Raw genomic sequence first — 15,688 nt, 5'->3', positions numbered from 1 at the left:
TTTAATATGGCTGCTAAGTGTCTGTTGCGGTGTACCTATGATTCTCCTGTCTTCTTCATGGAAATTTGCAAGAAGCAAGTGGAAAATGAAAGTGTTAACTTGGTATTGTCTGTGATGAATTTTGTTTGTATTTTCACATGCAGCAATGTTGAAAATGGGATGAATGTTGGGATACTGGACATATTCGGATTTGAGAACTTCACAAGAAATTCCTTTGAACAGCTGTGCATAAATATTGCTAACGAACAGATCCAGTTTTATTTCAATCAACATATCTTTGCACTTGAGCAGGTAAATTCTAGCCCTCTGATGAGGTCTAGCTGAATCAATGATCCTGAACCACACATCATATTCAGGAGTACATTATAAACTATAAAATGAGTATGTGATTTAAATGCAAGATAATGACATCTTTCAGTTGAAGTTTGGAAATAATGTTGATGGGACCTATAGAGTACTGCTGTGCATCGTAAATGTCCTAATGATGATGATGTTTTTACTGGTTCAATATTTAAACTGTACCGGTGACTTTATAGATGGAATATCAGAATGAGGGAATTGATGCTACTACAGTGGAGTATGAGGACAACCGTCCACTTCTAGATATGTTCCTCCAGAAACCCGTGGGTCTCCTGTCTCTACTAGATGAAGAAAGTAGATTTCCTCAGGCAACAGACTTAACTTTAGTTGGTATGTGCAAACAAAAATTCTGGGAAATAACAAATATATGTTGAGAGGGCAGAATGACATCTTTATTCAAGTTTTACTAGCTTAGTTGTCCTGCTGAGGCTGTGCTATTTTGACATTTTAAGTATATTTTTCATTGTGCTTCATTGTTTTTTTCTGCTTACGTGTTTTCTGTTATTTTTATATTGTGAAAGTTATCTTATATATTAGGTGTCAAGGGCTTATTGTCTTTCCAGTGTTACAAGGAAATAACTTGTGTCTTGTCCCTGTATGGGAGGTACATCGAGCAGCATTTATCCTCCTTACTGAAGAGAAGGCTGAGACATAGCAGTCTTGTGTCTAGGACCACCCTGTGAGCAACATTAGTGTTGAAAGCAAAATTTAGTTCTCCCAGGCTCCTAGGCCCATGTTTATCCAATTAGAAAAATACTGCTTCACTCCAGATTATCTCATCATAAATAGAAAATGTGTGTTATTTCTAGTGTGCCATCTGGCTGAATATTTCCCTTCCTTCATGCATATTTAACATACATTTTAACAAATCTTAGTGACAACTTTAAAACATGCGCCGCATGCCATGTTTAAAACTGTTGTCTTGCTCTTATTTACTAGAGTTACATTTTCCCCTGCAATATGAAACAGAGTTCCAGTTCCTTCAATGGAATGTGCAGCAGAGACTCAGACTGTTAGTCAGAGAAAAATAACAACTGCCTGTTAAATTGCATGATATATGGACAAAATTTTTCACTTCTACTGGGCTGAGTTGAAACTTGAATTTAGGTCATGGATAGAATGAATGCTATGGTTTCATTCCAGTCCTCATTTGTATACTAAAGCTGTGTGCCTACCTGTGGGTCCTATAAATCAGTCAATAATTAATATTGAAGTTAGGCTTTCACAGAAGCTCTTTCCTTGGTCCAGTGCTGATCAGTCTTACTGCTGATCTGTACTCAGTACAGCAGGATCCCTCAAGGAGACAACAAAGTGGGATATTTTGCCCTCTACAGATGTGCCAGACAATCATTAATTCCACCATCCTCCCTTCAGCTCCCTGACCACCCCCCATTCCAATCTTAGTTCTTTTTGCTTTAAATACAAGCTTGATTAAATGTTAATAGAAGGAAACACCTAACACAAAATGTTAATGGATTCTAGCATTAGAAAAAACATTTTGATAATATTTTCTGACCTACACAACATGACAGAGAATTTTATCAATTGATTCTGCTCTCAGGTCTCTAGTTGCTTGTTGTGATAAAGAAGTATAATAGCAAATTTTACATTATCAACACTAATTTCATTACAAAATATTGAAGGGCATACAAAATATTGCAGGGCATAAAAGACATTTTTCTTAAAGTGGTGTTTCTTTTTCTGTCAGCTTTTTAGAGGTCGTCACGGGAAACAGAAAGCCTCTTTCAAAGAGGTTTTAGATAGAAGCCTCTTTTTCTGTAGAAGTCCAAAGATAAATAAGAGATGGTGCCAGCCTGAAGACATTAACATATCCTTAGAACATGGTACACAAAGCTAAATTAATGGGGAAATGAAGATAGGGAAAATACAAATAATAGGCATTTAAGCAAGCAAGTTACATGCACAGTTATGAATGTACATAGTTGAAATAAATCCACCCCAAACCCTATATATACACATATAAGCAAGTTCATAGCAAAATATGAGAAGTCAACACACCTTCTCATTGGCCCCTCTTATTTAAGTTTTCCATGCACAAAACTATCCACAAACAGTGGGATTTGACCGATAGTCTTACTGAGCTAGTTTACAATGGACTGTTCCATTCAGAAGTGGCAGCTTGGCAGAAAGCACAGAGAAGCTGGCACACAGCTGTTTCTGAGCAATTTGATAATGTAAGTGTTCATAGTAGTTCTGGCTTCCTGAGCAGCAGATTGTCCCTAATTAGGATGAAGATTTTACTTAGTCACTCTAAGTCGCTTATATCAGTATCTCTTCTCAATGTCTAGATAAATTTGAAGGTAACTTACGATGCAAATACTTCTGGAGACCGAAAGGAGTAGAACTGTCATTTGGTATTCAACACTATGCTGGAAAGGTAAGATAATGTGATTTTTATTTAGTTCAAATAATGGTGGTATGGTTATCATTATTTTTATCCAAAGTTTCTGCTTTGTGATTTTTTTTCCTCATTTTAAGAGGCAAAGTGATAAAGTTTACAGAAACATAGAATCTATTATAAAATTTTCATGTGTAGCAGTCCATTTTAGAACCTATCCTTAGGGATCTTTCAGAAATTGTGTAGACAGTAATCACCTATATTCTGAAAGAAATCTGGCACCAGAAACACCATTACTGCAGCCATTTCAAAGGAGAAGCTCTCTGGAGCAGAAAGAGGCTATGCGATTGTTAACATTGTGTGAATGCCACAACAGTTCTGTATGTGAGTGTATATAAGTGTATGGATAAAATACAATGTAAAACAGCATCTATAATAGAACTTAAAATCCTATAGAGAGCATTGGAAGAAGTGGAGCTAGCTAGCACTGATGTTTTCTTGTACTCTGCAGCACCTAACTTCTTTTGTTCTCAGAAGTTCGTGTATTGTTTTATGTGGGGAATAACAGGCCAGTTGTTTCACATAATGTGAGCTTTGCTTGTGATTTCAGGTCCAAGTCTTTGTTTATAAACAAAATCAAAATTAAATAGCCATGTTTTATGTAGTTATCAGTGAAGTCTCATCTCTGGCTCATTATAAGACTCCAAAATTTTAAGATACCTTCTAGTAAACTTTGTCCAGCTTTCTGGCTTGTTAAGAATAACTGTAAAATTTCACATAGGTTTAGTAAATTCTTTGTACCCAAATGGCCAAGTCATAAAAACACTACTGTCCAGTTCTCTATTGCAAGAGAACATTTGGTTTCTCTGTAAACTAATGGACTGCAGTGGAATTAGGCTAGAGAGGAATATTGCCAGTGATAATAAAACAGGTCTAAAAAATTACTGCAATTAAAAAAAAAAAAAAGTTAAGCAAAATTAACTGATTCTTATATGAAAACAAATAGCCAGGCATTAACTTATAATAAAAATTTTAAAAATTGAAATAGATGAACATTTTGTTTTCCTACTGTCATTTTTGAAGCCATGGAAAGCCTATTTTAATATACCTGAATGTGCAACTTACTCCTGTTCCTCCAGCAGGTCTAGTTATAGATCCCAAGTTTGGTGCAGACAACAAATAGATTATGACCACCTAAGAACCTGTAAACTGTCAACTTAAGCTTTAATGAGGTATCTTTGTTCTGTTGCATCATGCATACCATAGTTCGACGTGACAAAGCATAATACAACATGATTTAAGCCATTTAACCTGCTATGATGTGCAGTGACATGCTATGTATGAATGTAAATGCTGTTCATAGCCAGTTCACATTCTGAAGACACTGCTGTAGCTGTACACTTCTAAGTCCTTTGCAGATAATTCATTGGCTTGTCAGAGCCAAACTGGTCTACTTGGTCATCTTGACTGTTCACATTTTAAAGAATATAATAGTTTTTGCTTTCCTGATTCTGTTTCCCATGCTAGGTGTTATATGATGCCTGTGCATTCCTTGAGAAGAACAGAGACACACTTCCTGCTGATGTAGTGGTGGTGTTGCGAACTTCAGAGAACAAACTTCTTCAACAGTTGTTCTCTAGCCCATTAACAAAAACAGGTATTTTCTACACAGCTTTTGCTAACATTGCAACTTCTTCAGCTACCTACTCCTCTACAGCTCTAGCTGATTTTGGACAGTTTTTTAAAAATGCTTTTTCAACTCTGCTGTTTAAAGTTTCCTAAATATCTAAAATGTTATGATGATTTTTTTTTTAAATATGTGGACGTAAATTCTTCTAAAAAACCCAGGCAGCAAGATTCATCCCTCACTCCAGAGAAAGGGAGATGATCTGATGTGTAGGGCAAGAACATTAAGAATGAGCAGGATGAGTACATGGGAGGTTCTTAGTCCTTTGCTAAGATCAGTTCTCAGTTGATAAATTCTTGTGTACAGTCTTGCAGTTCATAAATCAAGTAATGTAAATCAAGTTGTTTTGGAGGTAATATCCATCTATTTAGATGCATTGATGCAATGCATAAAGTTTCTTACAAATAAGAAAAGACATATACTAATCTGCTACAATTAGTTAATTCATATGATTTAAAGCTTGTTGACACTGACTTATATGGAAGTGCACAGATCTATAGCTAAATAAAACAGCAAGATGAAATTGGGTTACTCCATGGATAGATGCCAGAATACCAGTAATGTAGCTCTGCAGTATACATGCGAACAAACCAACAAATGTACACATCTCTCAATACTTTCTACATTTTTAAAGTATCTTTTTCATAATGGGTAAGAAAAAGATTTAATACTAAAGAATAGTGTAAATATGGTGGATTGTATTAGATTGCAAAATTCTTGTAATCTTCTATGACATATGCAAATAAGGTAGCATTTTTATGTAGAAATAAGTGTACATGCATTAGGTAGTGCTGTGTAGGCTTATTGTAGATGGGCTGTAGATGCAATTCTATGCTTGTGCAGCAGCTCTGTCTGGGATTTCTGGAACGTCAGTAGCCCAGTCATAGCCTCTGGTGATGCCTTTAACCTCTCTTGAGATTAAAGAAAAAGAACATCTGCAGAAAAACTTACATTGGAGCCTTCTTTGCACCTGTAAAACTGATAGTAAAATATCTGTTTATATTCTACACAGGGCAAATTCCTGTTAAAATGTCTCTGTTTTTTTCCTTAATTAGAAGGTTCTGGATTACCTCCTTCAAATTATGCTTTTAGAGGTCCCTCAGAGGTGAGGATCCAATGAGGAATCTGCTTCTCCTTTCATCCAAGACAAACTTAGATGGAGGAGGGTATAGTTTAAGATGGAGTAGGACTGGTTTGTGCCCAAGTGGGGAACAAAGAATCTTTTTGTCTGTTCCTGACATTTGAGTCCGTGTTAACCTGGTAAAAGAGATTCTTTTACTCATGCTGGATGGATAAAAAAAAAAAAAAAAGCTCACATCTGGTCAAATGTGCCTCCACACCCCTCTTCACTAGCCGTTTTATACCTTGGAGCTATTGTCAGAATGAAACAGGTTAGATGCTTTGTCCCAGTTATCAGTTCCAATTATTGTATATATTATACTTTTTATTTTATTGCTATTTTAAAACCAGAATGCCGATGCTTTCATGCAAACTCATCTTCCTCAGGTTTTTTAGAGATATTTGGGTATTTTGCTCAAGATGCATAAAAGATTCAGTAAAAAGATAGTTCTAGTTGCAATAATGTATAATTACCATGTTGATGTATTTATACTTCTTTGGTTTATCTCTAACATTTCTTCCTTGTTTCCTATTTACACAAATTGTGTGCTTTCTTGCCTCCTGTTACAGAACATCTACCTTTCCACGAAGAGCACACAGCAAGTTAAGTGTTGTCTGTGTTTCTGTCAAGTTGGTACAGGATATCCTGTTAAAAAAATGATTATGCATATGCTCCTGTGCGTGGTGTTATAAAAATAGCTTAAAACCCTTATGTCATTTTTATTTTTTAAAAGCCTTTGTGATTTTGCTCTATTTTTTCCAGCTGTCTAATGTAATTGGCATTCACATCCTGTGTTGGGGCCTCTGTATTCTAAAATCAGATTGTTGCCAGGTTTAGTTTTGGCAGCTTGCAAGATAAATGAAAGGTTTGGCTGAGAACAGAAGGTATTACTGGCAATGCTGCTTCATCTCTGCTCATTGAAGAAAGATAATGCTATTCTCATAACTTTCTACAGAGAGGCTTTTGTAAACAAAAGAATAGTGACTGTGTAAATGTCCTACCATACTCTGTCCTTGCCTCTTAGCCCTCTTCCCTCCACTCAACGTGTTTCATTCCTAAAGCAAACCAGAAAAAATGTAGATTAAGATTCATAATCTTGATACAATTTTATCCAGTTTTCTGTAGATTACTGACTGGTGCAAAAGTTAATAATTTACATGGAAGCCATATTGCATATCTCCAGGTAACCCTGACTTTAAATGAGCCTTCTGCCTGTATCTCTGGTGTTTTGTTTGAAGATGAGTGACAGCACATTCTCACATCTGCTTGCAACTAGCTCTGGAATTTGCAGCGTAGGTATTTTTTGCTAAGCAGCAATCTCTAATATGTGTGATAGTCACTAGGTGGTGCCATCCCAGAAGCAAGAGGGAATTTGAGACTGGTAACATGGGACTGTCATTTACTGAAAAAGTAGTTCTTAAATACCAGTAAGAACAAAAAGATGCCTTTCCCACCCTGAGAATATCTTCTGTTTGAAGTATATTTATGTAACTGTCATGTCATCTGCTGTCAAAAACTGAGCAGAAGCCAGAAAATAAATATTGAAAAGACTAAATTATTTTACTAATTTAAGATCATGTTAATCCCTGTAATTTACCAAATATATTTATCCCTTCTTAACAAATGCTTTTATTTCACAGTAGCATACTGTATAGTTTAAAGGGCCAGAAATTAACGGCAGGACATTAAATACACTTTTGTAATAGTAATTTATGGTTAAGAGAGTGCACAATTACTGATATGAGACACTAGAACTTAAACATTCTGGCACTAATTTTGTAGTGTGTACAGCATGTTTTGCCATCCTTCAGTGGAAACTTAGGCACATTCAGCACATTTTGGAATCTGTTTGCACTGAGTAGGGACCTTTAACCTCAAAACTGAATGAACATATTCTGCTTTAACATACCAGTTCTCCCAATTGCTTCCATATTTGTCACTTTCTTCTACAGACACAGCTTTTTGTGCTGAGAATTCTATATATTCTTAAATTGAATTTTCTCCAAATACAAGAGAGAAGTAGAGTGTTTAAAAAAAAAAAGTTACCACTACTCCAGTTGAATATGCATGTTCCCATTCAGATATAATGCATTCCTGTTTGGCTCTAGTTTTGTTTTATCACTGTTGCAGCTAAAGCATCAGAGAGAAAAGCAATCATGTGATCTAGAAAATAGAGTCTCCTTGTAGAAGAGGACTTTAATTGGAAAAATTAAGGAGAGTCTTGGTACATTCACTAGTGATATGTATTAGTGAGGAGTCAGGCCATTTCACTCACTGTCCTGATGTTCAAGAATTTTTGCAGCATCACCTTTAAGTGATGTTATCATTGAACTGCTCGGGCAAAGTACTGCTGGGGCTTTTTGAGACTCCCTCTTCCACTTATGTTCCCCAGCTGACCAGATCATGCTGGCGGGATAGGGAGGTGTACCAAAAGGGCTTCATCTTCTCTGAAAAGCTGCAGCACAACATGATTCTCTATTCTTGAGACACAATCCTTGCAGACTTTTTCCCCTTCTGTGACTCACAGACCTTTAAAGCTTTTGTCAGGGTTGCTCTGCTCTGCCTTAGGTCCTTGCTGGAAAAAGGAGGGAGAGTTGCCCCCTGGAAGGAGGGAAGGGGAAATCCTCCAGCCATGCCACCCCCAGAGCAGAGGTGCTGTGGAAACATCCCTGTCCTAGCTCTGAGGATCTGTAGAGGCTGGGCTTGGCTGCATAGAATAAATACAGAGCTGTGTACCATTACCACTACAGCAACATTATGTCTAATAATTTTGGTAGCATTGGGTATTGCTCACACATTGAGTGACAGAGTATCAACATATCATCCATTGCTAATAAAAGCTCCTTGTTCATGGTGCCTTGATATTTGACAATAGTGTGTCAGATGGAACTAAGAGGAAAGTTTTTGTAACCTTCACTGAAGAGTTAGGATAATGACGTTTTAGCAAGGGAACTTTTTTGTCCAAAATGGGAGGAAAATAGATTTTTTCAAAAATAAATTCATTATAATTAGCCTGCCTAAAGGTCATTTCCCCTCCTCAGTATTGATTTTTAATCTGTTCTTTGTGCCTTTGAGTCTCCAGCCCTGCTTACAGCCCTCAGATAAAAAATAATTATAAACAATGTTTGTCTCATATTAAAAAAAAAAAAAAAGCAAACAACAAACAGCCCGTGTGCTGAGAGAACATGGAAAAAATATTTCAGGCTTTCTTTATGTGCACTAGAGAACACAAGAACTAGGGCCTTTTGCAGTCGCCTTAAAGCACTGCTTTTCACCACTCCTTGGTGACAAGAATACTATCTCAATATTAATCTGTCCGTAACTTTGATAGGACTGATTCCTCATGAAGAATTAGAAACTAAGGGAAACAAATGGATTTTCTTGCATTTCAGTCCCATGAGCAGATATGACTGGTCATAGAGTGAAATCTTGGCTTTTTGAAATCGTAGGTGCTTTGCCATTGGTTTCAGTGGAACCGTGATTTGCCCTGTGATGTTTGTTAACTGTGCACTTCTATTGAGTACAAGCCCTTCCTCTAGCATAGTGGCAACTCTCTTGGCTTGGCGTGTGCCATACTTGGGCACTGAAATATAGTATGTTTCCATTTGGGTTTAGCAAATATTTTCTCTTAATTGCACACATCACAATAAAACAAAAGACTCAAATACATTTTAATTTAACTAATTTATCCTACAATAAAATCTTTTTATAATGGTACTTTTGTGTTAGCATTTTCACCTCAAAGAGATAACGGCAGGCACTTTAAGTCAAAGGAATCTGAAACAAAGCTATTGTAATTATAATCTCTTTACTTAAAGATTAATCAGAATTAATATTTTTTAAGAATTTGGGTCAAGTTAATGGAAGCTAAATATTTTCAGCTGGGACACAGAGGCTTTCCTACTTCTAACTGGTCCATATGTTAAAAGCATATAAAAGTTAATAGTTTTTGCTTTGCTCACGGTATGTTGTGTGCAAAGAGAGGCTTTAAACCACAGCTGTGCAACATAACAGTTGTGAACTTTACTGGGTTGCAGATGTGAGACATCAGTAAACTAAATTAAATGTAGCTTAACTGAGTTTGAGAGGTAGAGTGTCTTACTTGGGTTTTCAGTTGAACATTTTACGGTTCAGTGTTTCTTTTTCCTCATATCCTAAGGTTTTGTGTCATAGCACAAATGCAGTACACAGATACTCATAAGACTTGGTAGCAGTAGGATCCAAAACTTGCCCTAAAATAGTCCTAGAAATGGAACTCATCTAGAAACAGAACCATCTATCAGATCAAAGTTAAGGTCTCAGTCCTGCTAAAGCTTTATATAAGACATAACAATTATTTACTGTTGAGAATAACTCCCTATAAATAAAGAGTGTCAGTGAATCTCTGGAATTGCACATGGCAGTAAGCACAACAGCTGAGAAGGGTCATGGTAGATTTATCATGTTTATGTTTGGTAACATAACAACATCCTTGGTAAAGGATGTTGCCCAAGCAGAAGTCCACTGTTTTTAACATGCAACTTCACAGATTACATTGTACTGAAAATTGGCAAATAGCATAGATTTTTTTTTCCTCCAAGTGAGTGAAAATTGAACCCTAAAAAAAGGGCAAGTTTAAGAACAGATCTTGATGAGCTTACTGATTTGATTTATAATAGACCATTCTCTGTAGTGCAAATCTTGAGAATAATTTTTCTTTACCTTTCTCTCAGAATAGAGGAGATGATATCTTTTAAATTGTCATGTTTCTAGTCTAGCTTCTCAATTCTATAATGAACATTATCTCAGAGTAGTGAACAATAATTAATCTTAACACTCCATTGTATGCTAATTAAATTCAAAATGTGTTGATATTGAGGAAGCAAAATACATATTATACAGAAGATGTTACTGTTTTTAATATTAACTAGTAGACTGGGATCTCACTGTGCAACATATACAGAATTCAAATAGACAAATATTCAGAGAACATTATACAGTAGTTGTTTTAATGATTAGTTTACTAGGCAGTTTCTACAGGCACTATGTGCTGTAAGGTCAAACTGTGTCAAAGATGCTTGGTACGTCATTGGAAGCATTCAGTAGCTCTCAAGATCAAATCCTAGAAGAGCAATTATTTTTAAATTTGCCAGTGAGTTTGTAGAGCAGATAAATTTGTTGAATATTCAGATAACCTTGATAGTTTGAATATCCATAATGTTTATTTGGTGAGTTCTTTATAAAGAATGTGCTTATATATTTCCCACTCTTTCAAAATATCTGAATTAGGGGTTAATATATCTAAAAGATGAATGTAGTTGGTGGAAAACAAACCTCTGAGTCTGTTCTGGATTTTGTGTATTTGTTTCAGACTATTTTGTACTCTGAGTGTGCTGTCTTACTATGATTTTGTACTTTTATCCATTTTCTTTCTTTCTTCACCCTACAACAAACTGTAAAGGTCAGTACTTTACTAAACCAGCATTACCTTTTCTCTTATTATTTGACTTTGCCTTCCAGCCTGACTTGGCTTGACATAGGAGAGCTTATAACTGAACTACCTGAACAGCAGGTCACAGTGTGTGTCAAAGATTAAAAAGGCGTTTGTGGGTGCTTGTATGAATGAATATTTGTTTCATTAAGAGTGGAGATACAAATGTAAATGAGAATTAGAATATTGTTTTGAATTACCTGTGATAATATATGGAAGTGCTGATATCCAGAGGGGCAAACATTCAGTTGAGAAGCCTTTGAGACTTGATTAAATTAGTAGTTAATATCATTAATGCCTAGATTTCAAAAATCTAGGGACTTTCATAACGTTCTGTAATCATGTTTCATCCTAAATTAAAAGGCAGCTCTTCTCTTGAAGTGTCAAAACCTGGTTTTGACACTGTTTTCATCCTGTCTAGCTTAGGGTCTTAAACCACTAAGAGTGATAGTCATAGTCAGAGAAAATATTCCACCATTTTATTCCTTGTGCTTTCAGTGACATCTTTATACCTGAATTTTTACCACTGAATCTTCACTGGATTTAGTGGGATTTTGATTGGACTTTGTTTGTATGGAGCAGCTTCAGCAGCAGGTCCTAACTGATGGAATATATACCATAAAATGTTTTATACATTGTACGGAGAGGAAACATACTCTGGAAATACAAACAGTGAGCTGGAAATCATAGTTCTTGACTTCTCCTGGGTTTCTTGTTTGTTCACTGCTCTTGTAGAAAATTATTTAGCCTCAGGTTAAACTGAGTACTCTGAAGCTTATTTACTGTTTGAGGACAGTCCTGAGATCGTCAGAGACAAGACGTTGAGGTGTGAGCTACCAGAATGGTTGCTGTTAGAACAACCATGTTGGTGAGTGAGCATGGATAAAATACTGAGATAGCTACAATGTTCTTCATAGTCAAACTTTTACTTTTCTAGATAAAGCATGTATGATTTTTGGGGGAAAAAATCTTACATAACATGGAAGAGAAAGGATGTCAATTACATAAATCTGTGAGGGAGATTAGAGCTGAATCAGCATGTGTGGTAACCATATTTTCAACCTGTATATGCTTTGAGAAGTATTCTTCCATATACCTCTGGAAGAAATAAACTTGTCTGTCCTGAATAGTGGTAATCAGAATAAGAATTTTTTGGCTAATGCTGAAAATTCATGGAGAATTCCTCAACAATGAAGACTTCACAGAAAGTACACCTCTGTAGTTTTCTTCTAATCTCAGTTACAGCTGTGGTACAGGAACCAGGGCGATCTGCTGGGGCAACAGAAAACCTCATGCTGATGGTAAGGTACTTCAGACTGCAGCATTCTGTACTGTCTCTTATTCCCCAGAGATGTCAAGGTTTGTTTTCCTCAGTTGATTACATACAACAGCATCAAATTGTACACTAACAAAGATGTGGGTGTAAGTTGCTAAGAACCGTATCTGAAAGAAATGGCCCATGTCTTCTGACAGTGTATAAATCATAAAAATCTGAACCACTTTGTTCTGTAATGCAGCAGCTGGGAGACTCACCAGATCAGGCTGTGGCCAGCCAGTTAGTCGGGTCTCTAGCTCGTAGGGCTACAGACCTGACTAAAGAAAATCGTGGGCATCAAGCAGTAGAAAACTCCAGCGTTGTCTACACTATAACTTCTAATTGCTTTTTCCCAACAATTTTTCTTTTTTTATAATTTTTGTCTAGATGCCAGCTTCAGTTAGTTAGCCCTCTGTTGTACTTGGTGTGCCACTCCTCTCATTAGTCCTGTGTTTGGACAGAGGTGCCCAGCCTATGCCCACCTGGCTATGGCCAGATATAAGAGTTTGTCCAGCAGGCAATCCACTCCCCCTCTGCCCCACTCTTTTCCAGAACCACATGACCCTCCCTTGTCCTGTGCCTGGAAACCTGTCCATCATGTGATCAGGCTATAGCATATGTGCTTTGTGTGCTGTCTGTAAGTTTGGTCATGTTGTGGGACTGTGATGTTCTGAGAACCACATAAGGTTTGCTTGTGTATCCTATGATCACATATATGCCTGTGATATTTCAGGAAATGTCTGCATTTCAGTGGACACATTCCCAGTTGAGTAGACAGCTACTCAACTGGAGGAGTCTGATTCAATTCAGCTGGAAAATTGGGCATATTGCTTAAAGTAGCCGTTAATACTCAAGGTTGTGTTTTAAAAATATCTTGGGCACTACCACTAACTCATTATATACCATAATACTGTTCTTCTTTACTATGTAAGGATAAAAGTTAAGACCTTTCTTAACAAGATCATACATTTACCTATCTTGGAATATAATAGGCAGTTTGACCTTCATTTCATCTCAGCTGCTGTCAGTGTCTTTCTTCCCTTGCATTCTGCAAGTCTACTAACCTACTGGGTTAAAACAATATTTAAACATAGCAGCAATGATGCTTACAACACTTTTGTTTGTTGCTGTTAAACATCATGCTATGTGTTTGCCAGAGCGTGGCTTACTAGTGTGGGAAGTGACCACTGAAGTGTCTGCTACGTACTCAATAGAAAGCATAGCCGCACTGAATTTACACTCGGGTTCTTCAATCCCAGTCTAACAATATGAAGCTTTTAAGTGTCTGTAAATATTATCTGAGTCTACTTCATGCTAATAAAAGTAAAGAAACCTTTAGTCTAGTTGAGAATCAGAATTTATCAGGTCACTATGGCATGGATTTTTCATTTCAAGTAGTCTGGGCCAAAAAGTATATCTTCTTTTGCTCCTGAAGCAATTACTCATAATTAGGTTATTCCTAGGTGGGCTTCAGTGTTACTAAGTTTTCAGTTATCAGATTCTGTTTTGTAATATGGGTATGATTTTGGAAATACTATTTCTCACTTTTTATTTACTTATTCTGAAAGGAAATAAAGTGATTCTCTTTTCAGAATAAGCAGCAGTGTAAATGTGTTGTATTAATAGTTGTTTTCTACACACATTATTTTTATAAATACATTCTTGTGTAAGATGTGTTATATATGAGAAAATTGGATTCCTAGCTTTTTATTGCTCAAGATTAGCTTAAATTACTTCAGTGACTCGAAAGAATAGAGTTTTGATAGTCAGTGACCAGATTCAAATTAGTATCCAATAAAAAAGTACATGTATTCATTTATAGTTGAGCTAAGAAAAGCTTAGTCTTACAGTAGCAGAAGATGAAAATACATTATGGAGATAAGCAGTCAACTTCTTTAGGCTAGATAAAATGTACTGAAAGGAAAGACAGAGAAGAATCTGTGTATGTTGAAGACATTGTCTGACTCTGTACCTCTTCTGGAGTGCAAGTGCTTAGCTGTGATTAGAAGTAGTGTCAATGAAGTATGAATGCATTGTAACATTTCTGACCATACTGTATCTACATGGTGTTTCAAGTAACTCCTCTTTATCTGAACCAGAAGCATGAAAGAAATTAATGAAATATATGAGGATAAGGAAAGAGCTTGTACTGTGCCCTCTATAAAATAGTAATATCCCTAGTACAGCTTGTACAGTAAGGTGACATTGCCACTAGGCTCTTTCTCTGTAAGTCGTTTGCACTTCACAAACTAAACGTTGTATCAAAGCTTAATGTAATTCTTACCTGGCATGGTTTCATTTGAGAGGAGTTACGTACTGCAGACATAACCAAAATGAGCTTATAAATACAGTGCTAATATTACCAATATGTACTTGATACTACTTATAGAACCCATCACCTAAGAAAAATGAAGCACTGACAAAGCTTAAGTAACATCAGAACATCCAGCCAGAGAGTGTACTTTTCCTAATTAGTATGGGAAGTCAGTGGCTGGACAAATCGTTAATTCAGCCAGATCACACGGAGAGCAAGTACCAGGGATGCAAGGGGGAAGCCAGGAATGCTGAGTATCCTTTTCTGAGGTCTAGAGAGTACTTCCAAAGTCCAACCTGGAAAAAGACAACCCATTTCTTTTTTCTGGGCTGTGTAAATACTTGAAATAGTTTTCAAAATTTCTCCTACTTGGCTTTGCATAATAGAAAAGATAAGGTACTTTGACAGTGTGGTCTTTCTCACTCAGCTGAAATGAGGCATCAGTGAATAACTATGTTTGCAGATATGTGAGATCTCCTATAGAACTTCAAGACAAAAGGAGTTTTGCTGAGCATTGGCACAGTGAGCTTAGCCAGTGAGTGCACGGATTTTTGTGTTGATACTTCTCTTTCTGTTGGAAGCTCTCAGAGCATCTCACAAACTTTAGTGACTCAAACTTCACAAAGCATTAATGACATTCCTAACTTTTTTAAATAGAGGGTGAAAAAAGAGAAACATTGGGGCTGACTGACTCCCCAACTGACACAAATGAATCCCAGAGACCTTAGTCTCTGATCCCGCAGACACATAGGTGGAAGCCTTAATTTTTCAGATGAGCAGTCCTGTTGAACTGAAAAGGAAATGCATGTGAATAAAATTAAACATGTACCTATTTAAAAGATTAATCCTAATTTTAACCATTAACCTCTCTCCACTCTGTCATGAATGCGTTTTCCAAAAAAACGTAAGAAAATTTTGAGAGAGTTTTAAATCACTTAACTGGTCCATTTTATGGAGTTGGATTTAATATAGGTTGTTTTTTATTTAAGTCTATATGGACGTCGCTTGTATTTTCTCCAAAGTGTTTACCATGTAATAGGTGTGAAACTAGACTTCTGAAAGG

At 36.4% G+C, this 15,688-nt stretch overlaps 1 protein-coding gene across 1 annotated transcript in view; it reads left to right on the top strand.

Annotated features, from left to right (window-relative positions):
* Positions 1-15,688, top strand: part of MYO3B (myosin IIIB) — a gene marked incomplete at its 5' end in the record, with an annotated part of 167,784 nt that overhangs the window by 68,345 nt on the left and 83,751 nt on the right. The window contains 4 exons of the mRNA XM_029087165.1: positions 144-291; positions 537-690; positions 2,670-2,758; positions 4,247-4,376. Coding sequence (XP_028942998.1) covers positions 144-291; positions 537-690; positions 2,670-2,758; positions 4,247-4,376 — 521 coding nt within the window. The remainder of the gene's footprint in view (positions 1-143; positions 292-536; positions 691-2,669; positions 2,759-4,246; positions 4,377-15,688) is intronic.

The sequence above is a fragment of the Antrostomus carolinensis genome, unplaced genomic scaffold (genome assembly GCF_000700745.2).
Source record: "Antrostomus carolinensis isolate BGI_N321 unplaced genomic scaffold, ASM70074v2 scaffold4791, whole genome shotgun sequence".
In the NCBI taxonomy this organism is placed as follows: Eukaryota; Metazoa; Chordata; class Aves; order Caprimulgiformes; family Caprimulgidae; genus Antrostomus; species Antrostomus carolinensis.
The sequence above is the reverse complement of the archived record's forward strand: the minus strand, read 5'-3'. Positions and strand labels throughout refer to the sequence as shown.